Raw genomic sequence first — 25,239 nt, forward strand, 5'->3', positions numbered from 1 at the left:
TCAAATGTTTTATTATTACAATGTCTAGTTTAAGAATTTTCTTATATAATTTTGCTTATTTGATTCAAATTTTCCTCAAATGACTTGATTGGATATGGTTTAAAAACCGTAAATCTAGGTCGGGTATAGAAAAAACACTTTTTTAAATGAGACGGTCTCACGGTGAGACCATCTCTATTGGGCTGGCCTAATATACATTTTTTGTCTTGAAGTGATCACTTATAATTTTAATATAATTACTTTTTATTGTTTTAGAATGATTGTTTATAACCTTAAAACGATTACTTATGATGTTAAAGTAATTAATTCAATAAATGGGCTATTATATGGACCCGTCTCACGATAAGACGGTCTCATACAAGACAAGCGGTATATAAATTGTTAGCACAACCTTCTCCCTCAGCACTCTCTCATCTTTCCCCTCTTTTGAAAATATATATTTTCTCTCACCGGAGCTGTAAACCCAAGGTAAGCGTTCCCCTTCCCGATTTTAATTGGGGTGTTATTCTTATACCTGTTTGCATAATTATCTTTCAATCTAAAAGTTCTATGTTCAGATCTGTTAATCCTTGCAACTTTGAAGATTATTAGGGTAAATTTTGATTTTAACTGTATTCGTATAAGTAATTTCAATCAATTATGTTTTTACCTGTATTAATATAAGAAAGTTTCGATCTTTTTTGATTTTACCTGTTTTAATATAAGAAAGTTTCTATCTTTAATGATTTAACCTGTATTAATGTATGAAAATTTCAGTATTTTCTGGTTTTACTTGTATTAATATAAGAAAGTTTCAGTTTTTTCTTTTTATTTTTGAAAGAAGTTTTACGAATATTCGTAAGTTTCGCTTTTTAATTCAAAGAAAACCTCAGTTGCCTGCTGTTCTTAATTGCCCGATTAAATTTTCCACTTTGTTTTGCAATTTCTTATTTTTGATGCTTTATTCACTTATGCTAAACTCAGGTCTGGAAATAATTTCAATTGGGTTTGTTTTACTGCTTCTGTATTTTGATCGGAAATATATTTATTTGGATTTGGATAGTCTTTTACTTGTTTTTTTATTTTGTTTAACGTGATGATGGTGTTGCTATTCGACTCTTAATACCAGATTGCCTTAGTAAATTTGCCGAATTAGTAGCTCATTTGATCAACTTGTATCTATTGGAAAAACCTAATGCTCTTTGTTAATAGTAGGTGCGCGGTTTTAATAAAATTCGAGTGGCTCTTATCTTTGAGCGCCACACTATGGGGGTGTTTGGTATATTCATTTTAGTGGAAAGGGAAAGGAATCCAGTAAGAGAGTGGAAAGGAAACTAATTGTGTTACTTTAAAAAGTTGTTTGGTTTAGATAAGTAATGTAAACAAATCCTTCTAGTTGTTGTTAACGTGAAAACTAGAAACCCTGGCAAACTCATCAATAACATTTCTGAGAGACTTCAAAGACTTGGCATCAGGCGTAGTGAACACCAACAGATCATCAGCAAAAAGTAATTCCATGACCCCAAATTTCTTGCATTTAGGATGAAACTTGATGTTTTGACCCTTCATTTTATAAAGAACTCGAGAAAAATACTCCATGGTATTAGCAAAAAGAAAAGGGGACATAGGTTCCCCTTGTCTGAGACCCATCCTTGCTTTGAAAGGCTTAGTAGAAACCCCATTATTAATGACAGAGTAAGAAACAGAAGAAACACAAGTCATAATCCAGGCAATAAACTTATGAGTTAAACCAAGCTCCTGCAAGACCTCTTCAATAAAGGCCACTCAATAGAATCATAAGCTTCGACCATATCTACCTTCAACATACACCTAGGACTAACATGAGCCTAAGAATAACCTTTGATGAGGTCAGTAGCCTACAAAACATTATTAGTAATAAGGCGCTTAGGGATAAAGCCAGATTGAGCTTAACCAACAATATCACACACGACTCTTTAAAGCCTAGTAGTGAGAATTTTTGCAATAATCTTATAAACCACAGAGCAACAAGAAATAGGCCTGAAATTCTTCACAAAAGAAGCATTAGCAACCTTAGGGATTAAGGGTTAATAGGAGAAAAGAAGACATCATTTCCAAAGAAATCAGAGACAACATCAAAAATATCATACTTGACAATATGCCAAACTTTCATTAAAAAAAAAAAGAATTAAACCCATCCAATCCAAGGCTTTTACTATCATCAATACCTCTGAGCGCATGCTCCACATCCTCCATAGAAACATTCTAAATCAGATCAAGAGCCTGAGAGTGAGAAATTTGATGACCATCCCTCATAGCCTGGATGTCTACGCATGTAAGAGAATCAACACTAGTACCCAAAGGAATCAGTAACAAGCTTCTTAATTTGTCTCTCCTCATCAACAACCCTCTATCATCTTTTAGAAAATCAATTCTGTTCCGATTAGTCCTATCCTTCACAACACTATGGAAAAAACGAGTATGCGAATCACCCCCCTTCAACCAATGTATATTTAGCTTTCTGCCGGAGAGCATAATTCTCCATTCTTTGCCACTTCCGAAACTGCTCACAAGCAACTCTTTCTTTAACATGGAGACCCCCATCAAAAGAGTTACCCAACAGACAAGCTTGAACCTCATCAAGCGCCTGCTGCCACTTAATCATATTGTCATGAATGCTCCTGAAATGATGAACATGAAAGTTTTTGGGCGCTTGTTTAACACATTTTAGCTTGTGCCACACTCTAGCCATAGGATTCCCGATGCATTCAGAGCTCCAAGCAGCTTCAACAAAACTCTCAAACTTCTTATGTTCCGCTAAATAGTTAAGGAACCAAAAAGGCCTACCCCTACCTCTATCTTGCTTAGCACAGGTACATAAAACAAGGAGTGATCAAACAAGGACTGATTAAGACGATAAAGAATAGTGAACCAGAAAGAAACATTAGTACTCTTAATAGTCACCCTACAATGATTCAACTGCAAATGAACAACTGCAACCTGCACATTCACCAAGTCTGGTATCCAACCAACAAGAATGCGCATTCTATTATGAAATTGGCCGTTGTGAATCCAATTCCAAGATCTATCAATGTTACCAGCAGCTCTATCAATATGAATAGCTTTCACACGAGTCTCCAAGAGACCCACCAAACCAACATCATGCTCTTTCAACCATCTTCCAACAATCTTGGCTCTAGGGGGAGCACTAACCCCTCTCACCTTCCATGTTGCACAATTCATTCATCACCAATGGGATTTGGGGTATCCCAGCACCATCAAGAGAATCTATATTAGAGCCACTAATCAAACTAGTACCCTCAACAGCCTACAACAGACTTAGCTTTCTGATTTTGTTTCCTCCCTGTGACATGAATCCACTCCCCCTCTTCAAGACCCTTATTAGTCTCCTTCTGACCTGCGAAGGTAGCACGCCTAGTACTCTTGTCACTCTGCACAGGTAAAGGAACAAAAAAAGTAGGAACCTTAGGTAAAGGTTTAGATACATCTATCTCCACCAAGATTCGAACATAGTTGACCCTACTTTTCTTAGTGGTACAATCATCTGCACCTATGAGAACACCAAGAAGACTAACAGTACTACTCAATGACTTCACACCCCAAAACTTTGTAGGTAAGTGCAAAAGGCACCTAAACAGACACAACTCGCAAAACATCCTTCTGAAAATCAGAATTCTCGTCCCACTTTCGAACCAAAACCGGTCTCTTGCAACCATGAAGTTGCCACCCTTAATGAGTTCTAAAACATCATGTTCAGAGCAATTTTTAACCAGAAAATACCATCATCATGTAAAATGGACGATAGGTTTTCAAGATTACGCCATTTGCTCTTCAAAAATTTAGTAAAGACCATTAAACTAGGTTTAAACCCCACAACAAACATAGCCACAGTAAATTTCCATTGCATTTACAGTTAATAAACTTCATCTCTATCAACTATGGCTCGAGATATACCTTTAGAAAATGAAGGAGACACAAAGTTAAGGTTCATACCTTCAAAGACTGAAAAATTGCGACGAACAGTAACCAATGGATCAATGATTTTGGCCTGCTGCTGCGAATCATCAACATCATCCAATCGAACCTCAAAATTGATTCAGTTGCTACTCCCTTTCAGCCTTTCTATTCAAGGATTTAACCAAAGATTTAAGGCATTCAGCCTTAATCTGCATGTCAGACATGGATACCGCATTCGAAGAACTTTGACCCTCCTCAATCGGTATCAATTTATCCCTAGATTTTGCTTCCGAAACACTATTAGAAGGCTGCAACACCTTTTGCTCACCCTTCGCTGCAAAATTGGGAGGATTCTTCTTAGGTCTGCCCATGGAATCAAGCAATTTCTGAAAAAAAATGCTGACAAAAATCGCACAGGAGAAGTTCAAGAAACACGTAGAAATCGCAGCTTAAGAACTTCTCTCACTAGGTTTCTCTCTCTAGAACTCAATTCTTCTAAGAAGAATCCTCTTGTAGATAGGGTATTCATGAGCTTTTTCAATTAAGGGAGATGATGAGTTTTTGTTTCCACTAGTTCATGAGGAGCTACAAAGTAACAATTCCAATAACCTATGATAATCGATTCCATTACTTTCCATATTATACAAACAATTAGAAAGGGTATTCATTGATTGTTTTCGTTACCTACTTGAAATTTTAGGAAACCAAACATCACCTATATGTGAGTTATTGATTGGTTTTTGCTACTAGTTTATGCTATTCCTCATCTTGCAATGTTAGTAAGTTGAACGATATCACATCCCGCTAAGGTAATGTCGGAGGGAGTTTTTCTTGTTCATTAGTAAGTATTTCACTTAAGGGTATGAAATTATATTGTAGTTGAATAACTGCTTTACCTAGTGCACAAATTCTGCATGTATAAAAATTGCCCCCAATCATATTTGACCCCTTGAATACCCCTACATGTGCTTGAATTTCATTGTTTTATGCTCCCTGGTAACTTGGAATATGTTGTATATTGATGTTTTTATGTTGACATTATTCCCTTCCCCTTTTCAGAATGGCAGATGAGGGACAAGAGATGATGACAGCAAAAGTGTCTCAAAGAAAAAAATATCGTTGCTTACATGATTGGTCTACTCTGCCCAGCGAGTTATTAGTGGACATTCTCATTCGCTTATCTGACAAGGAAATGGTGAGATGTAAAATAATATGCAAATTATGGAACGACACTATTGTTAATTTTTGCATTCCTGAACTATTTGCTTCAACACCCCTTAGTAAATTTATCTGCGAGATGAAACATGCCCCTGATTTGGTTGTTGCTCATGTTCCTGATGGACCATATGCTATAAATGGAGAAATGGTGAGCTCTTCAGAAAGACTTAGACGTGTATTTTCTGTACCAGGCTTTATTCCTTTCATTGGATGTTGGAATGGTTTATTTCTCTTTGTTCGAGAGGGTAAAAGAACAATTGATGTGCTCAATCCTGCTACTGGACAATCAATAGAAATTCCTGCAAGTATCGAAGTAACCACTCGTTGTCAGGTTTCATTGGCTTTTGACCCATGTAGGTCACCTCACTTCAAAATAGTTTGCTTTTGTTCATTAAGTCGTTGGTTTAAGTTGCACATATATTCATCAGAGACTGGCAGATGGGATGTCCATAAAATTTTGTCGGATGGTGATGATTGTGAGCATGAGTGGTGTGACCGGACTGTATATGCGAACGGTATTCTTTACACTCTATCTGAACCAGATCATCTTCTCTGTGTTGATGTTGACCATCTGAAAGTATGTTACATTAAACTCCCCTTCAACATCAGAAATAATGTTACCGGATTTATTGGGGCGTCAAGAAATCGTCTTTGTTATTCAAACCGTGACTTCTATTATATGTTTGTTTGGAGGCTGGAAGGGTCTCTTGGTGCTCCAAAGTGGGTTTTAATGCATAAAATCCACATTAAATCGTTGATGTCAAATGCGTGTGTCAACTATCATATAAGTAAATACTTCATGCCCTATGCTTTAGATCCTAATTCTGATGTTATTTTCGTTGGGACGCCCAAGTCAATTGTTGCTTACGATCCTCATGGGCGTAAAGTGATAGGAACACATCGGGTAAAGGAGAATGATGATTATTTGGTTGATGGCCAAGAAACTGTTTATCCTTATGTTCGTTGTTTAGTAAATTTGAAAAGCCACGAGCAAAAACCCTGCGCTTCATTGATTTCGTAAGTATTCTACTTATCTTTTAGTTTTACAATGTTTGGATGTCGGTTTGTTGCCTAGTGATTCTATGCAACAAACCGACATTTAACTCTGCAGTACTTCCAAGTCTTTCTTATATAAGCCCCATTCGACTCAAAAGTGTGAGCGACTATTGGGTGGAATGGGGATTATTGATAACTATAAGGGATAGAGTTAGTTACTTTGGTTTGCTTTTTGAGATTGAAAATTTTGTCTAATGATTTGGTTTGCTGATTTTGGGTAAAAAACAGATCAAAGTACGTGAAATATACAACATTTATTGACAAGCTAGATGAAGGGTTGAGGGCAGCAGATCGCACTGTTTGGGATCGAAAAGTAAGACTTTTTCTTAAAAGATCAAAAGAAGATGAGCTTCATCGTCTCCCAAAAGATTTCTTAAAGTTTAAGTGGTCGTACTCATGGTCGTTTGGAGAAAGGAGCAGGTTGAGCGGTAGGTTTGTGTCAATCAGCTCACTAAAATCTAGTCACATCTCATGATTTGGATCCTAAGGAGTAGGTTCTAACAAAGGAGTAGGTTGAGCGGTAGGTTAGGTTTGAGCATTTCTTATTATTTATGATGGGACCGTTTTGTAACAGATAAATTATCTAGTGTGTAATTGTTATTTACTTCTATATTATTGTTTCCTCGTCTTTGGTTGGGCCTCATGATTTCTATTTGTTAACTGCATTCATGATTCAACCTACTGAACTCTGCTTTCTTGGGGCTTCTTACTCCTGCTCACTTCATTAAAATTGTAGAATTAGTGTTTCTCTTAAGAATGATGTTGTAAAGTCATGGAAAAATTTTATTTAATTGCAGGTGCATGTTATCTAAAACTAATGTTTAGATAAACATTCTAATTGTACATCGATATCAATTTTTTCTTATTACTATTGTGGGGCCGCGAGTTTCGCATGCAGTCCCTAAGTTACACTATTGAATTTATAATAATTTTTTACACTTCTATCAACAATAATACGAATGAAAATATTAGACTGAATTTTTGATGTCAAAGTGTGTAGGATACAAGGGCTGAAAATGTATAGTTAGTATAAGGCTACAAGCCTACAACATCAAAGTGAGACATGAAAACCTATTGAAGATTTTATATGTTCAATTATAAACTTGACAAGGTTGTTTAAGAAACCAACTAATATAAATGTAAATGTAAATAAATAAACTAAATTTGTATTTGAAGAAAAGGTTAACTTAGGCATCTAAAATTAGAAATTATCTATTGTGTTATTGCTATTTACTTCTACTTCATATTATAGTGGCAATGTTTTGTAACAGATAATTATCTAGTGCGTTATTGCTATTTACTTCTACTTCATATTATAATTTCCTTTTGTCTTTGTTTGGGCCGCATAATTTTTGATGTGTACTTCACCTTGTTATTTGTGAAAATCTGAAGTAAATAAGCATTTTTGCAAACAATGATCCATCAAAAGCCAACATCCCTCTCATTGAAAATCTAGCTTTTAAACTAGATATCATAGCATCATTATACGTAGCATTATCAACAGTCAAACTAAGAATTTTATGATCAATTTTCCATTGATTTAAAAACATAATCATAAATTTTATATGGAGGAGAAATGGCTCGAAACTTAAGGATTCTTTTCTGTAACTTCCAATTCTTGTCAATAAAATGAGCCGTAATACACATATAATGTTGTCAACTATGTTTCGAATCCCACAAATCCATTGTTAAACTAATAAGTCTAGGAGTATTTACCAACATGCATTGCAATTTTTCCCTATAACAAATATTCAGAAAAAAGATCCCTAGTAACAGTAGTTCGGCAAAATGGCTCAAATTGAGGATTAGCTCTAGCCATCATTCTTCTAAAACATTTTCTTCCACATTTGAAAATGAGTGAGCTCCTTCAATAATATAATTCAAAATTTCTACTCTAAGTTCTTTCATATCAAACACAAATTCCCTTATGTCATTATTATCATTAATTAATACCTTTCCAATCGGTCCATTAGGTCATTTCGGACAATATTGTAACAAATGACGTTTTAAATGTGATGTCCCTTTAGATGGTCCACAAACCAAATTAATTTTGCAATGCCTACAATTTGCGACTCCCACACCATTGTCATTTACTTCTTCATTATACTCTACCCATACCTTAGATAACTTCTTCTTCCGCTTATTTCAGGGTGCATATTCATTATAACCATCTTGCTTCGGCTCCACTCTAGATGATGTAGTAGCCTCGCTTTCCATTTATCATAAATGAGATCTTGGATTGTTTATTCTGTAATCGTGAAATCATATATGTCAATCAAAATCTAACAACCCATTCACATTTTTCTTTTGTATATATTATCTTACATTTGTCAAGTATTACAAGCTAATACAATATAAATCTATATATTAAAAGTGATAGTTTTTCAAACTAATATAAAAAATAATTTAAATGACATATAGAACAAAATATAGTGTAGTTCATTAAAGCCAACGTCCTTCAATATACTTTTATTCCACCCATAATTATTTACAGTAGCTTGTTCAATAATAAAGTCTTCTAATCGTCCTTGGTCAAAAATTTCCCCAAAGCCACCGAGAAATAGATAAGGGTTTGGGATCTTCATCAAATTTCCCCAAAGCCACCGAGAAATAAATTAATGACCAGGTCCACCACAAACACTCTCACTAATCAAAATCAAAAGTATGTCAAATGCACCCAAATATGAGTGAGAAAAGGGGGCAAATATACGTGCTTCAACAAGCCGATAATGGACGACAACTCAGGATAACTGAAACGATTTCGAAGAGCTTCTGATGCAAGATGATTTCGAACAGGTTGATTTCGAACAGGTTGATTTTGAACAGACGATTTCGAACAGGTTGATTTGGAACAGGTTGTTCGAACAGATAAAGTGAGAAAACACAACTGAAAAATTAAGGTTGATGATTTTGAAGAGCTTCTGATGCAAGATTAATGTACCAGAGATTGATTTTGAACTTAGAGTTGATAATTTCAAGCTGCTTTTTCATATTTTTTGACGTTTAGGGTTGATGAATTTGAAGTGATAAGGGCTTACTATGGAAAGTCTGGAAAATAGAATGTTTAGATTAGGCCCATTTACAACCCTTTCTAAAACCCTTATCCAACCCTTATTTTTTAATTTTTACAAAATTAAATTTTAAACCCAACCCTCTTTCAACCCAACCCTTTTCAACCCTTAAATTTAAGGGCTGGATCAAGGCCCCCAATGAGGATCCAACCCATTGCACACCCCTAGACTCAACATTACTCGATTCTTAGATGACCCGATATTTCTTAATTCATAACTGAATTTACACTGAATATGATATTTATGAACCAAGTCCAAAGATGAAAGTTGCATATACTTTTGCATGTGCATGTTGTCTCATATACTCTGTGCGTTTACGTCCTTATTTTCGTCCTTGTCTATTTCTTTATTTATGGGTATTTAATTGTTATTTCTGCTAAATTTTTAGATATTATATATTTATATGTCGAAAGCAAAATGCAACCCGGTTCGATAAGAATATTCCGTACACAGTCCCCTAGGCATTTTGAGGGAGGCAATTGGGACCAAGGTGGTTCTTGCCCGCGCTTGAAGCCTTTGATGTCACAAGAGGTAGATAATTTGTTCAAAATGTATAGATGGCATTTGTCTGAGATTTCGAGATTTTGGCTTCAATAATGTATGATTTCTACAGGTTGAAGAACTTTTCAGTTGAGACACGCCTCGTTAATGACTACTTGTACAAGGCCCTCAAAGGATCGAGTTTCTATGTATTGAACAAAACCCATATGAGTGAATTTCGAGCAGATGCTCATCCATCAAACACCGGTGGAAAGAAGCATGATGATTGCATGCATTGGTGCTTACCTGGCATTACAGATACATGGAACGATTTATTTGTTGCATACTTGGATAATGTAAAACATCAAAACTGAATATATTCTTTCATTTCATCAAAGCATTGCTGCTTTTGTTGGTTCAACTTGTTCAATCTCCGTTCTAAAAGTAGAACTTCCAACCCAATTTAAGCAGGGAAAATGATCAAGAAAGCAAACATGAAGAAAAGGAGGAACGACCCCATACTTATATGTTGCGTACTTTTGTTGGTCATTTCCATACTACGTGTGATCTAAACTCCAACTACAAAAACAAATCCAAGTTACATTGATATTAATTCTTTCTATAAATGATGAAAATCGAACCCCTGTCACAAAAACAAATTTCTATTTTGTTTTCATATATGGTGACACAAAGGACGGCATCAGGATTGAAGGCGGTACTATTGAAAATAGTTTCAGTTCAGATATCTTTCATGAGCAAATTGCTTCCAGAACATTGTATCATAAGCAAAATCCAATTTACATTGATGGCAAGCAAGTAGGATAGAGTACTACTCATCGTCATCAAAATCCATCACTATCCTGAGCTTCCTTCTCTTTTGAGAATTCTCAGGTGATGTTCTAGGTGCCTGTTCATCCCCTGAATCTTCCAATTCACTATAATTATGCTCATGCTGCACAGTACCGGCATCGTCATCCAGTGCAAGAGATCTACGCTTATGACCGCTGTCAAGAATAGCGTCATTTTGTGCATCGCTTCCAGGGCTGCCATGATCTGAGGCACCATCTGAAGTATCAGACAGCCTGTCATACTTGTGCTGATCAATTCTTTCATCCCATTCACTAAGCTTAGCAGCTTGATGTGCTGAACTTACGCCCTTGGTTTCCTTTTGTTTGTCCCTAGAAGAAAAAGATGCATCGTTAAACAAGCAAACGCAAAAATATGGACAAAATTCACACACCGATTTGCAAGCATCATATAACCTCCAGGCAAACATGTAATGTAGATCCTACTGCGTACAAACTCTAGGGTCAATTCACTAGCATCAAGATTCCCCAAAGCATATACATCTTGGGGAACTAGACAAGTTACTATTGACAATGAATGAATCTTTTCTTTGCTCCCTGCAAACACAAGTGTAGATATGATAGATTAAGCACATTGACATTTCAGAATTCAGAGGGCCGAAAGACCAACTTAAAGTTGCAAGAGCAACACCAATCAAAATTTGTTGCTTCAACTGTATTCAGAAAACAGCTGCTGCTACGACTCTTTCAAGTTCTCAAACACTGAAGCCATGATTTGTACGTAATTTGTTGATCTCTACCTTTCTTCTAAACTTTCAGAAGATTGGTTCCTAGAATCTTCTCGAACCGTATTTGTTGTATTAGTTGAAGCATCTGCAACCTTGTCTTTTGATGTTCTAGATTTTCTGTATTCAAAGATTTATACAGGGTTAAAAACGAAACAAAAAGGAACGTATAGCTGCTCTGCATGGAAGGGGGGAAGACAGTGCATGGTAACACATACTTTAAAATGGAGCTAATTAATTGTTCGTCATCCGAATGAGACCTTGATGAGTGATTATAGTTTGAACTGCCCAAATGCTCTTTAGATGAAGTGTCTTCGTTTTTGTTCCTGAAAAAACGATCAAAGAACTTTAATTAATTTTCGAACTCCTTTATATATAACTATATAAGGTCTACATGTTAAAAAAGTGTAAAATAAATAATTGTAAAACCCTTGGCCAAACTGCACTTGCTGATCCATTCTATTGAATCAAATATCTGGTGCTACTCTACACTACAAATTCACAACCGATCAATATCAGAATTTCCATCTTACATTGACTTGTTTATATTTCTCGGTACATTTCGTAATACAAGATAAGTGAAAAAGAAAGCTGAATTTTTTTGATCCTAGTAATAATACAGAAAAGTTGTAGAAAACTTGGAAGTCTCGAAATCCTCTTATCACAGTCTAGAGTTGCCACAAAATGAGCCTTGACTAGACTAGCGGACAACTATTTATTTTTAAAATACCAACATTAAGGAATAAAGACATGCTTTAATTGAGATTTGAGTGATCTAATTTAGATAATCTGACTGAAAAACTAGATGCCCTCTCCAATATGTAGATTCTAGTGAAATGGTGAGTGATATCACTCCCCCTCAAAAATGGAGGTAATAGTTCCCCCAACCCACCCTCTCTGCACGTGTTTCGCTTTCCCTAATTTATCTCCTTTTAACCCCGTAGTAAATCATCACTTCCTCTAATCCAAGCATGCCCCAGAAACAAAACAAAGATCATTCCATTTTGCGATTTTGTCAAGTAGGAAAAGTAGGCATATGAACCACTTTAGATAAGCACTGACATAAACTAAACACAAGTTTTGATCCTTTTTTAAACATCAGTACACAGGACAATATGAACAGCACAATGCAGTAGTAATTACCTTTTCCTGAGCAAAGACAAAGGTTGATTATCTAAATCATCCTCGTCATCTGTAGAAACATCATCCATCTTTTGCTTGTTTGGTTTACTTCTCATTCGAGAAGTGTGCAAACCAAGTTTCTTAAGTTTACGGGACACTTGGACTGCTGTCACTGTTCCATTCGGGTCAAGCGCTTTTGCAATCATGTGACTGCACCTATTATGATCTTTAAAACTGCACAGAACACACCAAAACTAAGTAGCTAACAATGAAGATTTCTAATTTCTTTAACCCACAACAAGGCATTCTTATATATATTTCTGAGTGTGATGGTATGCACTTGTAAGTAAACATTCAAAATGCAAAAGAAACACTTACTGCTCAAATAGGCTTCTAATTTTCAGCTCCTGATTTTCATTGATAGCACGGACTCTCTTTCTAACCTTCCTGAGAACCTCAACAAACTTCTGTCAGAAACAGAAATATTCTAGTTTTGTCTCAAACATGTACTACTCACTCATTCACATATTAACGGTTCAGGTTAAAATCTCATTAAAATCTCAAATTCCAAAAAATTTTGTATTTGAACAGAATAAGGTAATTATCAAGATTTCGGAAGAATATACTTAAATTGGTCTCCCTAAGTCGGAGGATCTGTCTGGGTGATTTGAGTCTTGAAGAGTAATGCCTATTTCCGGTTTTCCATTTTCGTCTTGATTGATATCATTAGGTAAATAGGCAATGTTGCTGCTCTTTTTTGACGGAAGTTGTAATCCTAGTTTCTTACACGTGCGAAAAACTTGGGCAAGAGAGATATTTCCATCAGGATCAAGAGATTCTGCAATCAACTGAGTACAATTTGGGTTGTCCTTGTACCTGTAATACCAATAAAAGTACAGAAACATCATTACAAGATTTCCATCTGTCCAACGAGTTGGATCCAACTTATTACAAACTTAACTGTGAATGCACAGTAGGAGGGCATTGTGCTTATTATTTTAGAGGGCATTAAGTGGCATTCCAAAGTTACTTTTTCTGTTACCGCTTCTCGATGGAGCAAAAGATTCATAGTGCTTTGGTTTTTGGATTATAGTGAAAAAGACTGGTAAACTAATTCATGTACTTATTTATTTAAAGTTGAAGATGATGTATACAATCAAGAGTCAATCAAAACAATCTTCTGTTAATACAAGGTAATGCTGCGTACATTTGAGCGTCTCCCCCCTTTACCCAGCGTAGCTGGGAGCCAACTTAGTGGTGTTTGTGTAATGCAATGTTGTTATTATCAATGTTATCTATTGCTGACATTATGTTCCATCAGTATTCAATGAATCAAGGCGATAAAGTTTCTGGTCTTCAAACCGCATTATAATTTTCCACCCTAAATATAATTGTCTTGCCAGTAATGAAGTATTTTAAAAAGTGATGCAGTATTTAAAATCAACATGCTGCATGTCAAATTAAGCAACCCACTAATACTTACAGCTAAGTACAAACAATCGCTTTAAGTCTTGTCTCAGAAACTTGTATCAAAGTATAAACTTACTTCTCATAAAGCCCCTTTATATCATTGAGAACCAATCTTCTCTTCCTTTTTATGATCCCTTGAAGATCATCCTCCACACAGTTCTCTTTTCTAAAATAAAAGAATAAACTCATTAAGGAAATTGCATTAAGTTAAGCATGACAAATATCATCAGACAAGAATCTAGTTCAAAATATTGTACATGGCCTTATTCCCAGGATCATTAATGTGAGTGGCGTCTCCCGCAGCTTCGTCTTCGTCCCTATGGATGGAGATGGTTAGTTAAAACAGCATGATTTGCGAGGACACCTTAAAAAACTAAGAATTTTGAGGAAACACAATATCTTCTATGGAATTTTATTTTCCAGGGATTAGGCACCCCTTGATGACCAAGATATTTAAGATCTACGTCATAGATTTCACTTAAAAGTTATCACACCATTCATCTCACTTTCATCACTCCTTCGAGACAATAAAATGTTAGTTTTAAGTTTGAAAAAAAAAATCTTACTTCTCGAGAAAATGTTGATTGGGAATGATAACATCATATTCATCATCCCCGAGGGCATCTGCAAAGCTCCTCCATTAATAACATCGCCGTCTTTAGTTTGACTGGCTTTACCATGGTTGCTAAGTGGCTCATGAGTTTGATTAGATTCTTCTTCCCTTCGTGACTCGTGAATTTGATTAGATTCTTCATCACGCCGTGACTCATGAATTTGATTAGATTCTTCATCCCTCCGTGACTCGCCAATTTTATTATATTCTTCATCTCCTAGTTGATCATAACTTGGATGAGAATTCTCAAGATCACCCACTGGAAGACTAAAAGTTGAATCTTGTCTCTTGTCTCTAGATATTTTTATCTTGTCAAGTTGACTAACAGTATTCGCTTCTTGCTCATCATAGAGTGCCTCTGCTGACCCTTCCTTATCACAATGATCAACATCAGGAGGAAGATTTTTAGCACCTAAAGACTGGATCTCATTCGGTATGGTGGCATCATCTCCAACAGTTTTGTTTTCTCTATTTTTCATGTCCTGTTTCTTCTTTGCCTTTCTGGATTTTTTGGCAACCTTTGAAACACAGACAAAGAAAGTTTTAGTTATCAGTACTTCAAAACAAATGTCAAAGGGAAAAAATAAAAGCAATAAAAAAATGGAGATCAGGTGTCCATGATAACCACAAGTTGAAATTTAAGCCAACGTGTAAAATTGTTGTAAAATAATGGCCACGATGCTTCTATATTTTGAAATATTTTGGGTGAATTAGAAATGAAAAAAAATTAATCAAGCAGAAAGGAGGTGATAGAAGGAGATTGTAGGATCATGTGGTGACAACTGATATGCATATTAGCACAATGAAGAATAGCATGACTTCAATTTAAGACACTTACAAGGGTAAGATATGCATGCCACACAAAAGAAATCCATCCACCAAGTGCGTCTAGTTGCAACCTTAGTTTTGAAATAAGTGTCCAAGCATGCCTAAGTGCGCATAAGGCATGAGGCATGGGTGGTCTATGGGCTGGGCATTTTGATAGGAATAGTAAAGTCGATTCCTTTAGGCGAGAATCTCAGAGTGCCGATGGCTAGTGTCGTATAGCGCCTCAGAAGCCCGTGAGGTTGTAGCAAACCAAAGCTATGTCTTATTTATTATTTTTATTATTTTATCTTCTCTTCTTTAGTTCTCTTATCTTTATTTTTCTTCTTCTGGGTTCTTCTAGGGTTTTTAATTTATTATTTATTGGGTTCAAGTGCCTCAGACCCAAAGTCTACTCTAGCCTTTGTTTTGCGCCTAGAGATGCCTTAGCTATGGGGACCTTAGCGTCTAGGGTACCTTGCACCTTTAAACTAAGATTGCAACAGCAAGTTCATTGCAACAATTGGACCATGGGCCACCTGTGTTAAAAGCAAGATGATATGTCACCCATTAACCCAGGGGTTTAACGATTGGGACATGTGCACATTTATTTCTTCAGAAAAATAGCAATAAAAATTCAAGGCTTCATAGACAATTGGAGTACTTATCATGAGAAGGTGTACTGAGCAATAAACGAAGACCTAGGTAGTACACATTGGTCAATTTTACAATTTAAGTAAAATAACTGTTGATTAAAGCACTGGAGAAGCAACTTGCAGGTTTAAATATATTCACCTTTTAAAAAGTAGTTTATTGTTATTAAATTACCCTTAATGTGCCATGAGTTTGCAGCTTCTCCATAAGCCTTATAACGACATGTAATATCTCAACCAAATCTGTAAGATCACTAGCAAAAGATAGAATAGCTGCAATTACAAATTATGTACGCCAAGATACAAAACTACCAGCACGACGTGAAATATAACACAGAGCAACGATGCTAATTCAAATACATATGACTATTGGGAAAAACCCAGAAATAGTAAATTTACAACCCCAAACTAAAGATCCATAATGCATCGATGGGAATCCTAAGAGTAGATAGCTGAGATAGCAGAGATTGATAACTCTAAATCATTTGCATGTTTTACCTGGTATAACTTCTACCACAAAGTCAAAGCCTCAATCTCAACTTCAACAGGACAACCTTTATACAAGCCATATAGAATAGCTCTATATTGTCGGTAAAACTAGGTCTCATGAATCGAAAATCAAGACAAACAATGCAGAAAACAAAAGCATTCAAATGTAACTGTAAAATTGTGACCTTTGAAAATAAACAATTAACCACTAAAAGGGTTTGGTGAATAAAGCTAATTTAGGGAAGAACATAAATTTATTATCTCAAAAGAATGTCATCAAGGTACATATAAAATGTAATAGATGGATCCTTGAGACATAAGACCTGCTTATATATGGTTATACAATAGAACAATGAATGCCTTTTACTATTTAAATGTGTATATATAAAATATGCATTCCCTTCATCAATTACAACAACTATTCAACAGTGGCCATAAATTTCATAGCAAAGTAAATGATATTTCAGTTGATGCATTTCTAATCAGGTTACCTTGCATAGTAATGAAAAGTATTTTACGTTGCTTAAACTGAGTTGAATAGCATGATTTGGAAGAAAACATGATGTAATATTGTAAATCCTTCTCTCTAAAAAAATACAAATTCTAAACGTGATAAATTCAATGCAAGCAACTGAAAAACATTTAATTCATCAAGTCTAACCCATCAACAACATACAAACAAATTATTGCTTTTTCCGATTTAAGTAAACAAGGCAATCACCAAAAGAAAAAAGAATTACCATAATTTTTAAAAGGGATCCAGCAACTGAAAGAAATGCATTGTTCTTTATTTCCTTCAACCCGTCAAAAGCAAATTGCCACTTTGCTATTACTAATCCAAACATTGAATCATTCAAGGTTGATGCGATGGGCCCACATAATTCACCTTTAAACAATGTGCTATCATCATCATCATCACTGACAGAAAATTCAGTGTTGACATCTGCATTTGAATTTGACGATAGAAAAGAGAGGTTAACTAAAGAAACTTAAGATGAAAATATAAGCTGAATAACACAAATATGTAGCAATTGAGACTAGCATTTGATGTTTCTGATTACTCTTTCCAGAAATGACAGGTGCAAAATACCATTCTATTCTCAAGCAAATAGTGAAAGGACAAGTGTTGCAAATCCTTTATAAAATTGAGTCTTTTCCAAACTAATATGTGGTACACACAATTTAGAGAAGGGAACTGAGTAATGTTTAGACAAAAGCTGTTAAAAATTAAAAATATGAGATTATCCTCAGACCCTATTTCATAGTACATCCGTTCAATTAAAGTTGGCACTTTGGATACTGCAGGTTCTCATGAACAAGGTAAATTAAAATATTTTAACTAAATTATTTTCTATTAATATGAACTTGAATATTTTCCATATGTACCAACGATATGCAAATAGTAATTATATTTAGAAAGTATCTACTCCCTCTATCCCTTTAAGTTTGCTTCTGAAAATAATATTTTCCCTCGCAACATGTTAATTTTAGTAGCAAAATTAAAGTGATTGGAGGAGTATTTATGTTAACTTTATAGGGATAGAAATTCTGCTCACGTATCTGTAGCCAATATATATTCATGTATCTTTCCAAAAAATGATAGGTCTCACCTTTGTCGATTAGAATTTATGAAATTGAAAACATGTAGCAAACTGAGCAAGGTGAAAGAACATGTGAACGTCACTGGTTTGTAAACCATCGTGCTCCTTCTCAATATCTTGGGCAACTAACTGCATCAGCACAGATGAGTAAGCCAATCAGTACACAGCTTAGACTTATAAATAGAAAGGGCATACACATGAAAAATAAAATGCTTCTCAGTACCATTGTATCCCCCAGATAAAAACTGGCCAATAAAGTCATGAAGTCTCTCCAAGATGCTTCTTTTCATTGTGGGCAGTCGGACATAATCTTTCACAATCCTTTTCAATCGACCACAGTGTACTTTCTCTGGTTTTAGTAATTTATCACAAGCAGAACTAGGCACTCCTTTGCACATTGTCTTAGAACCATCCTGTTTGATATAATTCCTTGTCATCAGATATCTTGAAACCAATACATGAAGAGAACCATTTTAACAGAAAGGGCTTACCAAAGTAAGTCGTGTAAAGGTTCCACTAAACTTTGAGTGCCGGGTAGCATGCGATCTAGTAAGCTTTCTCTTTTCTGTCTCCTCTTGCATTATACATCTGAGACTTTCAAGACATGGTTTGGCTTCTTCATCTACCTAACCAACTCAATAAACATAATAGTTAAATTGTTTGTACAAAAGTGATAGTGAAGAGCTAGATTAAGTTAACGCATGAATATATAGGTGCATAAGATATGCCGTAAACCCATCAACAAATATTACTTCAGAATAAAAATTAAAATGTTGTAGGTCAATAGGTCATCGTTAACATTTCAAAATTGAATTGAAAAACTAAACCAATCTCTTGTAGAAATCCAACCTTTGATTCCTCCAGACAAATTTTAGCAAATGATAATTACAAATTATCACATTTTCCTTTTCTTATTGGAATGCTCCTGCATTTTAATCACACAAGAAGTCAAATGATAATTTAATCGAACAAATGCAAAATATAAATATTATTAGAAAACGTATAATATATACAAACCTCGTGTAATAGACTCTTCAAGTCTATCAAATATGGACGAAAATTTGGGTTGTCATTTATCATCTGAAATAATGTTTCGGCCAATAGAGGTCGAGTCCAACTTGTCGGCAAAATTTTGTTCTTGGTAAAGTTCTTTGTAGCTTCAGTGATGTCCGAATCACCTCCATCTCTATACAGTAGCTGGAAAATGACGACACCCAAAGCATAGATATCCGTTGCCTTTACTGCATATGGAATATCTGCAGTTAACTCTTGAGCTCCATATTTTAAGGCTCCGTGACCAGAATTTTCTGATAAATTTGCTCGCCCATCTTCATCACAAAATCTTGCTACAATAAAATTTTATATTAGTTTATTTAAATATAAAATTATTGAACTAATGTTACAAAAAAAAATTAAAAAATAATTTACCTATGCCAAAATCACCAATTTTGGCTACTCCCGCTCGATCCAAAAATATATTTTGCAGCGTTAAATCTCTGTGTATAACCCCTTGGTTATGGATGTATTCTAGTCCGCTATAAATTTCATTAATTGTTTTCCAAACATTGTTGTTCTTAATATCTTTGCTTTCTTTGCTTTCTAATGTCCTGTTTTTAATGAAATAAACATAATTTAATTTCTTTAGAAAATATAATGAAGCACCGTCAGATTAGTTTAAATTTAGAATACTTACCCAAAACATAATTCTAAAATTATGTATAGTGTTTTGTCGATACTTGGGGTACTAGAAGAACTACTCCCTTCAGAACAGGGTGGACTCGCCGAAAGTCGATCCTCTATCCATGCCTTCAATAACAAAAATATAAATCACACACTAAATTTAGATATTGAATATAGTCAACAAAATACATTGTAAATCGTAATATATAAGTGTTAGTATTCAGGCCTTTTGTCATTAAACAAAGATTTAAAAGCCTAAACCATACACTAAATGTTAACTTTTTTTGCAAAACCTGATTAGTAGTGTTCATATGCAACTTGAAGTTGTAGTTTGGAAGTCGATGTCCATGAACAAGGCACATTGGGAATTGAAAGCCTTGTTCGCCATACAACTGTCTATCAAACGAGATTTTGAGAGTTGTCAAGGAGGATAGTTGGTGTTTTGTGACTCGAACCGAGTCTAAGACATGGGAGGAGGTGAATTGTGTTTGGCGTGTTCTAGGGCTAAATGTCGAGTCGGCATTTGCTAGTTAAGGCTTGAAGACGAGTCGGCATTAGACTCTGATTGGACGTTTTCCAGCACCAATAGCCGACTCGGCTTTGGTGGTGTAGAGTTAAAGGCCGAGTCAGCTGTCGGCTTCTGCTTTCTGAGGTTTTTTCCGGAAAAAAAAGCCAACTCGGCTGGAGTTGGAGTGGCAATGGCACTAAAGCCGACTCGACTTTTCGTGCGGGTGAGAGTTTTTCATCTTTTAAGCCAAGCTTTTGTTATTAGTTTAACCTAATTTCTTCTTATTAGAGGTTTACTATATAAACCCCTCTAGTAATTAGGGTTAGGGCATGCAATATACACAAGTGAGAAAAGAGAGTCGCCATTAGAGAGTTATTCTAGATTCATCTTTGTAATCTTCCGGTTTATAGTGAAAGTTTGATTCTCGGTGTCCCATGGATGTAGCTATCTCATTGATAGTGAACCGCGTAAATTTTTCGGTTTTATTTTCTTTATTGTATGCTTTGAATCTTTTTTTTTTCTTTATTGTTTTCAATTATTGCTTGCGCTATTGCACAACAATTGGCATCAAGAGCTTAGGTTTTTTCGATCTATAGTTGTTAGAGTTGGCGTGACTTTGAGTGCACCAATAAAATGTGATCGGGATGATATTAGATGCATGGGTAGTGTGTATGTGTGTGTATGTGATGTGCTCCATGTAATGTTTGGAGCAGGCAGCAAGGGGTAAGAATCCTGAAATGAAATTTTTCGGCCGAAATTTTACAAGAATTATGACTTATTATTATAAGATTATGGTCCATGTTATATTTGACTATAAGTCTAATACTAGCTCCGCCAAAGCTAGTTTTGTTGTTGAAAATGATGATGAAATTGGTATTCTAATTGCCACATGAGTAAATGTTGGTTATTAATTATTTTGTTAGAAACTCTAAAGACATTAATGCTTCCAATTTGAAAAAGAACGTAATTTACCTTAGAAATTAGAATTAGTTGAAGTTGGCTTATGATATATTGATGAAGATCAAGTTATGATGACGGTGACCGGTTTATTAAATTGATAGATAAGATATTAAGATTATTATTGGCATTTTAAAAGGCACCATTTTCATTAATTTGGTAATTGTTTCTACAATATTTACCATTTTTTATGAAACCACATCATGGAATTTAAGATTAAGCAATTTATTTATTAGTCCAATTTCTAATTAACAAGTTCATGTATTGGGTGAGCTTGGTTGGTCTAGTATTTTGATCATGACCAGTTTAAAAAACAATGATAGTAAAAACTTTTACCTGATGGTATGTAACCACGTTGGGATGACACATCTTGGCAAGAATCTTTACTTCCCTTTGAAAATAAGAGTAAAAAAATATGTTAGTCATTTACAACAACAAAATCATTTAGTTTTACTAAATATAAATGTAAGTCTAAAAACTCACAATACAATTTTTTCTTGCTCTTCACTAGAAAATGGAATGACTTTGATAGCATACTCTTTTTCGTCGAGTCTATTGCGACAGCGAAAAACCTTGCCGAAGACCCCTTCTCCTGTCGAAGGCAAAGTCAGATTTGACTATAAAAAGCGAAAACATATCATTTGAACAAAGCAATAATCCTATTAGAAAAGCTTTGATACAGCAATGGTACCCTAACTATCATCGATGTTAGAGTGGAATAAAAAGGTTTAACAATGTTTGAGGATTACCCATACGTCATGCCTATCGTGTCTCGTTCCATATTGTGTCGTCTTGTGCCTCAATCGTAAGCAAGGCCCAAATTTAGGGTTAGGTAATTAAGTTATCCTTGTTTGCTCGAAAAAGAAGTAAAACTCAAAACTCAAATTTACTTGAATATGAATTTCGAAAAATCGTTCCTTTTTTAAGAAAAACAAAAGGCATGCAAAGAATAACATACCTTTACGAATTCTTCATATTCGTATTATAATAGTTTTGTGCAAAAGTGGTGTTTGACGCAAGAATAATAAATGATTTCAAGTTTTTTAAGAAAAATCGTTCCGTTTGTGAATATTTCTCAAAATGTTTGCTATCACATTTCTTAACCCTTCCCATAAATACAAATTAGATTTTATTTATCAAATATTTTTTTTTCTAAAGACTGCTAGGTTGTACATTATTTGCTCAATTGTTAAGAATGTCATTATTCTCCTTGTAAGTATAGTCATGAAATAAAAATAAGGCCGTTCTACTAAATAACGACGCATTAACATATTTTAAGCTAACTGTTACGCGAATCCCATTACTTAACATGTGATTTAAAATAAAACAGAAAAACATTTCAAAGCAGAAAATATTTACCTAACATAGCCAACTCCTCAAATTCACTTTTATAACGGGATTTGATGTAGCCTATAAAATTATATTAAAAGTTAGCACAATTCCTCAAACACATATAACCACAAATTTAAGAATTATAAAAAAAAATATTATAAGGAAAATAAATATGTCAAATAATCATACCATGATGGGCATCAGAACCATGAGAGCCATTGCTTCCAGGAGACGTCGATTTAGGCAATTTCAATGCTTTAGCAAAGTTTATAAAAGAAACTTGATCAGCAATATCACAACTAAAAAAACATAATGTTAATAGAACATAAATTCAAATAATATACCATTCAGAGCATCAGAAGAAGCTGAAGGAGTGTCTGAAGCATCGGAACCATACATGGATAGGGACATTTTCAATGCCTTAACATAATTTATAAAAAACATAGCATTAGGATCATCAATTTTAAAAATATATTATATTATATTATTAGATAAAAACATATTTAAATCATCATACCCTACGAGCATTGGAACTATCATCAGAACTATTAGCGTCTACCATTATCAACTTTTTTCTTCAAACTAAACAAAACCTGAATTGATGAAAGCTTAAGAGTTAAAAACATAATCATGTAGAAACTTCAAATATAGTTTGTTCGTATATACATATAAAATTAAGCAACAATATACATTACACTCAATTTATACAACTCAGTTTTTCAATTTAAGGATCAACAAATCACATTGTTGTCTATACCTGATGAAATTATTTAATGATATGAGTCAAATTAATGAGTTTTTTGGAAGTTTATTAAAATTGTAAATTTGTATTGCTTTTTGTTTTGCTAAGTCACGTGAGTACATCCGGGTATAGCTTGTTTTATAAAATTCTTCAATGGTGTTTTTGACCATATCATTAGTACTAGAGCAGATTTGTGGAATAAGTTTATTAATATTTTTAGATTTTGAAATTCACACCAATGATTAGATGGTTAGAACATAAAGTGGCGGATCCAGGGTTCAGAGTCCCCTGGGGCACTAACAAATAGACGAAATTTAGGCAGAACTTTGTTTGTAAAAAAAATAAGTAAAATATATTTATTTTTGCAAAATGACATTTAAAAACACAATAATCCCAACACAAAGCTAAAGTATAAGATACCGAACGAATTACAATTATTTTGTATGTGAATAATCCCTTGTACAAGTCATCTGAACATTCGGCATGTATCAACTGATTTCTTTTTAGATGAGAAAAGTGTCTTAAGTAGGAATAAATTAGAAACCCCCTTTTATCTTTGGTATTTAAAGAGGTGATTTAAAGAATGAGAATAACTAAACAAAATATGATAATTTCTTTCCTGTCAAAGGCACCAAAATATATCATTGAATGGATAATGTGGGTATTATCTTTTGCTTTCTTTTTCTTTTGTTTTACAGAGATTGAGTAATTACCTTTGTCTTTTAAAGGTGCAGAAATACTATTTCGGTTCTGTGTGTTTGTGGGTCATTAACAAAACTTTTATGACAAAACACAGGTTATCTAATCAACTATTTCTTATCAACCTTTCAAATTCTAATTAATTATTCAAAGAAGATAAACAAAAAAAATAGCAAAAAGTAACATTCTAACAAAATTCAAGAATCAGAATTATTATTAAGATAAAAGATTACAACACCATGATTAAGAATTTAAGATTAAAGATTAGAACATAAAGAATACGATTAAAATTAAGAGTGTAAATACCTTCAAAAAATATCAAAATTCTAGTTTGTAGCGTTTTTGTTTTGAGAGACAGGCAACGCACAGCAGCCGGCAGCCGGATCGGCAGCTCACTGATGGCGACAGGCGTTGGCGGCGGACGACGTGGCTGGGGCAGGCGGCGACTAGGCTGAGGTGGCGGTAGTTTTGGGTTTTTGTTTTCTAGGATTTTATCTCTTAGAGTGAGAAGGGAGAGAATTTTGATTTTATGAATGGGGAAATGTTGCTGCCGTACTCAACTGTACCGAAAAGAAGGGGGAGGAAAAGAACCCGTTTGAATCAAATAACCCAAAAACCAATACTAATCAACACTAAAAAGAACCCAACTAAAGCCTTCGAAATGGATGAACAAAGAACACAAAAAGATTTATCCAACACTTATTATTTCTGAATTGAATAAAGAACCAAATAGGATTTTCAGATTTTTCTTCTTTAATGGAATAAATTCTACAAATATATTGATTTTTTTTTTACATGTAATTTCGATTAGAAATAGTTAGGGTTCGAACATATGAGAAGAAAATCAATTATTAAAGATGAGTAAAATGAAATTACATATTTTGGAGTAATAAATTTGAAATTTAAAAAAAAAAAAAAACTGATTATTATATATATATATATATATATATATATATATATATATATATATATATATATATATATATATATATATATATATATATATATTTTTTTTTTTTTTTTTTTTTTTTTTATTTTTTCCTTATATTTAGGAAAAATTTATGAAAAGTTTGAAAAAAAAAAAAAAAAAAACCTGATTTTTATTAATAAATTTATATATTTTTTTTAATAAAATGTTAATATTGTAAATAATTTATTTATTTATTTATTGTAAGTATGTTTTTTTTTCCGTTTATTTAGGAATAATAATTTTAAAT

The 25,239-nt window shown here is 34.1% G+C and overlaps 3 protein-coding genes across 6 annotated transcripts; 1 reads left to right on the top strand and 2 right to left on the bottom strand.

Annotated features, from left to right (window-relative positions):
- The first annotated feature begins 401 nt into the window (after positions 1 to 401).
- Positions 402 to 7,059, top strand: LOC130805886 (uncharacterized). Its single transcript, XM_057670710.1, has 3 exons — positions 402 to 468; positions 4,996 to 6,171; positions 6,439 to 7,059. The coding sequence occupies exons 2-3, from the start codon at positions 4,997 to 4,999 to the stop codon at positions 6,683 to 6,685; spliced, it is 1,422 nt and encodes a 473-aa protein (XP_057526693.1). The 5' UTR covers positions 402 to 468; position 4,996; the 3' UTR covers positions 6,686 to 7,059.
- Positions 7,060 to 9,708: 2,649 nt separating this feature from the next.
- LOC130805888 (uncharacterized) lies at positions 9,709 to 17,383 on the bottom strand. Of its 3 annotated transcripts, XM_057670713.1 has the most exons (7): positions 14,021 to 14,115; positions 13,101 to 13,350; positions 12,853 to 12,921; positions 12,496 to 12,708; positions 11,571 to 11,678; positions 11,368 to 11,472; positions 9,709 to 10,939 (listed from the first exon to the last, which is right to left on the bottom strand). In XM_057670713.1, exons 4-7 carry the CDS (start codon positions 12,678 to 12,680, stop codon positions 10,591 to 10,593), a joined length of 747 nt encoding a protein of 248 aa, XP_057526696.1. In that variant the 5' UTR covers positions 12,681 to 12,708; positions 12,853 to 12,921; positions 13,101 to 13,350; positions 14,021 to 14,115; the 3' UTR covers positions 9,709 to 10,590. The 3 variants fall into 3 exon arrangements, 1 of the variants encoding a protein (XP_057526696.1); XR_009040236.1 differs by lacking the exons at positions 9,709 to 10,939; positions 11,368 to 11,472; positions 11,571 to 11,678; positions 12,496 to 12,708; positions 12,853 to 12,921 and adding exons at positions 14,202 to 14,261; positions 14,511 to 15,075; positions 16,190 to 16,257; positions 17,244 to 17,383 and having other exon boundaries at positions 13,136 to 13,350; positions 14,021 to 14,110; XR_009040235.1 differs by lacking the exons at positions 9,709 to 10,939; positions 11,368 to 11,472; positions 11,571 to 11,678; positions 12,496 to 12,708; positions 12,853 to 12,921 and adding exons at positions 14,202 to 14,261; positions 14,511 to 15,075; positions 16,190 to 16,268; positions 17,244 to 17,382 and having other exon boundaries at positions 13,136 to 13,350; positions 14,021 to 14,110.
- Positions 17,384 to 17,426: 43 nt separating this feature from the next.
- Positions 17,427 to 24,799, bottom strand: LOC130805887 (eIF-2-alpha kinase GCN2-like). Of its 2 annotated transcripts, XM_057670711.1 has the most exons (15): positions 24,329 to 24,796; positions 23,099 to 23,174; positions 22,926 to 23,001; positions 22,771 to 22,836; positions 22,609 to 22,659; positions 21,733 to 21,841; positions 21,586 to 21,640; positions 19,798 to 19,910; positions 19,533 to 19,711; positions 19,122 to 19,450; positions 18,954 to 19,029; positions 18,596 to 18,730; positions 18,328 to 18,517; positions 18,114 to 18,233; positions 17,427 to 17,446 (listed from the first exon to the last, which is right to left on the bottom strand). In XM_057670711.1, exons 2-11 carry the CDS (start codon positions 23,141 to 23,143, stop codon positions 19,000 to 19,002), a joined length of 1,053 nt encoding a protein of 350 aa, XP_057526694.1. In that variant the 5' UTR covers positions 23,144 to 23,174; positions 24,329 to 24,796; the 3' UTR covers positions 17,427 to 17,446; positions 18,114 to 18,233; positions 18,328 to 18,517; positions 18,596 to 18,730; positions 18,954 to 18,999. The 2 variants fall into 2 exon arrangements, with proteins under 2 accessions (XP_057526694.1, XP_057526695.1); XM_057670712.1 differs by lacking the exon at positions 23,099 to 23,174 and having other exon boundaries at positions 24,329 to 24,799.
- Positions 24,800 to 25,239: the final 440 nt, after the last annotated feature.

Source organism: Amaranthus tricolor, chromosome 2, assembly GCF_026212465.1.
Source record: "Amaranthus tricolor cultivar Red isolate AtriRed21 chromosome 2, ASM2621246v1, whole genome shotgun sequence".
In the NCBI taxonomy this organism is placed as follows: domain Eukaryota; kingdom Viridiplantae; phylum Streptophyta; class Magnoliopsida; order Caryophyllales; family Amaranthaceae; genus Amaranthus; species Amaranthus tricolor.

Excerpts from the sequence above, each read along its gene's own strand:
- LOC130805886 (XM_057670710.1), top strand. The coding sequence starts at position 4,997 with ATGGCAGATGAGGGACAAGAGATGATGACAGCAAAAGTGTCTCAAAGA. Across the intron at positions 6,172-6,438 it reads CCCTGCGCTTCATTGATTTC|ATCAAAGTACGTGAAATATA; the intron begins GTAAGTATTCTA and ends GGTAAAAAACAG.
- LOC130805888 (XM_057670713.1), bottom strand. The coding sequence starts at position 12,680 with ATGATTGCAAAAGCGCTTGACCCGAATGGAACAGTGACAGCAGTCCAA. Across the intron at positions 11,679-12,495 it reads TTGTCTTTGCTCAGGAAAAG|GAACAAAAACGAAGACACTT; the intron begins GTAATTACTACT and ends TCGTTTTTTCAG. Across the intron at positions 10,940-11,367 it reads TCTGAAAGTTTAGAAGAAAG|GGACAAACAAAAGGAAACCA; the intron begins GTAGAGATCAAC and ends TTTTTCTTCTAG.
- LOC130805887 (XM_057670711.1), bottom strand. The coding sequence starts at position 23,143 with ATGGTAGACGCTAATAGTTCTGATGATAGTTCCAATGCTCGTAGG. Across the intron at positions 21,641-21,732 it reads GAGCAAGAAAAAATTGTATT|GGAAGTAAAGATTCTTGCCA; the intron begins GTGAGTTTTTAG and ends TTATTTTCAAAG. Across the intron at positions 19,451-19,532 it reads AATTGGTGATTTTGGCATAG|CAAGATTTTGTGATGAAGAT; the intron begins GTAAATTATTTT and ends ATTTTATTGTAG.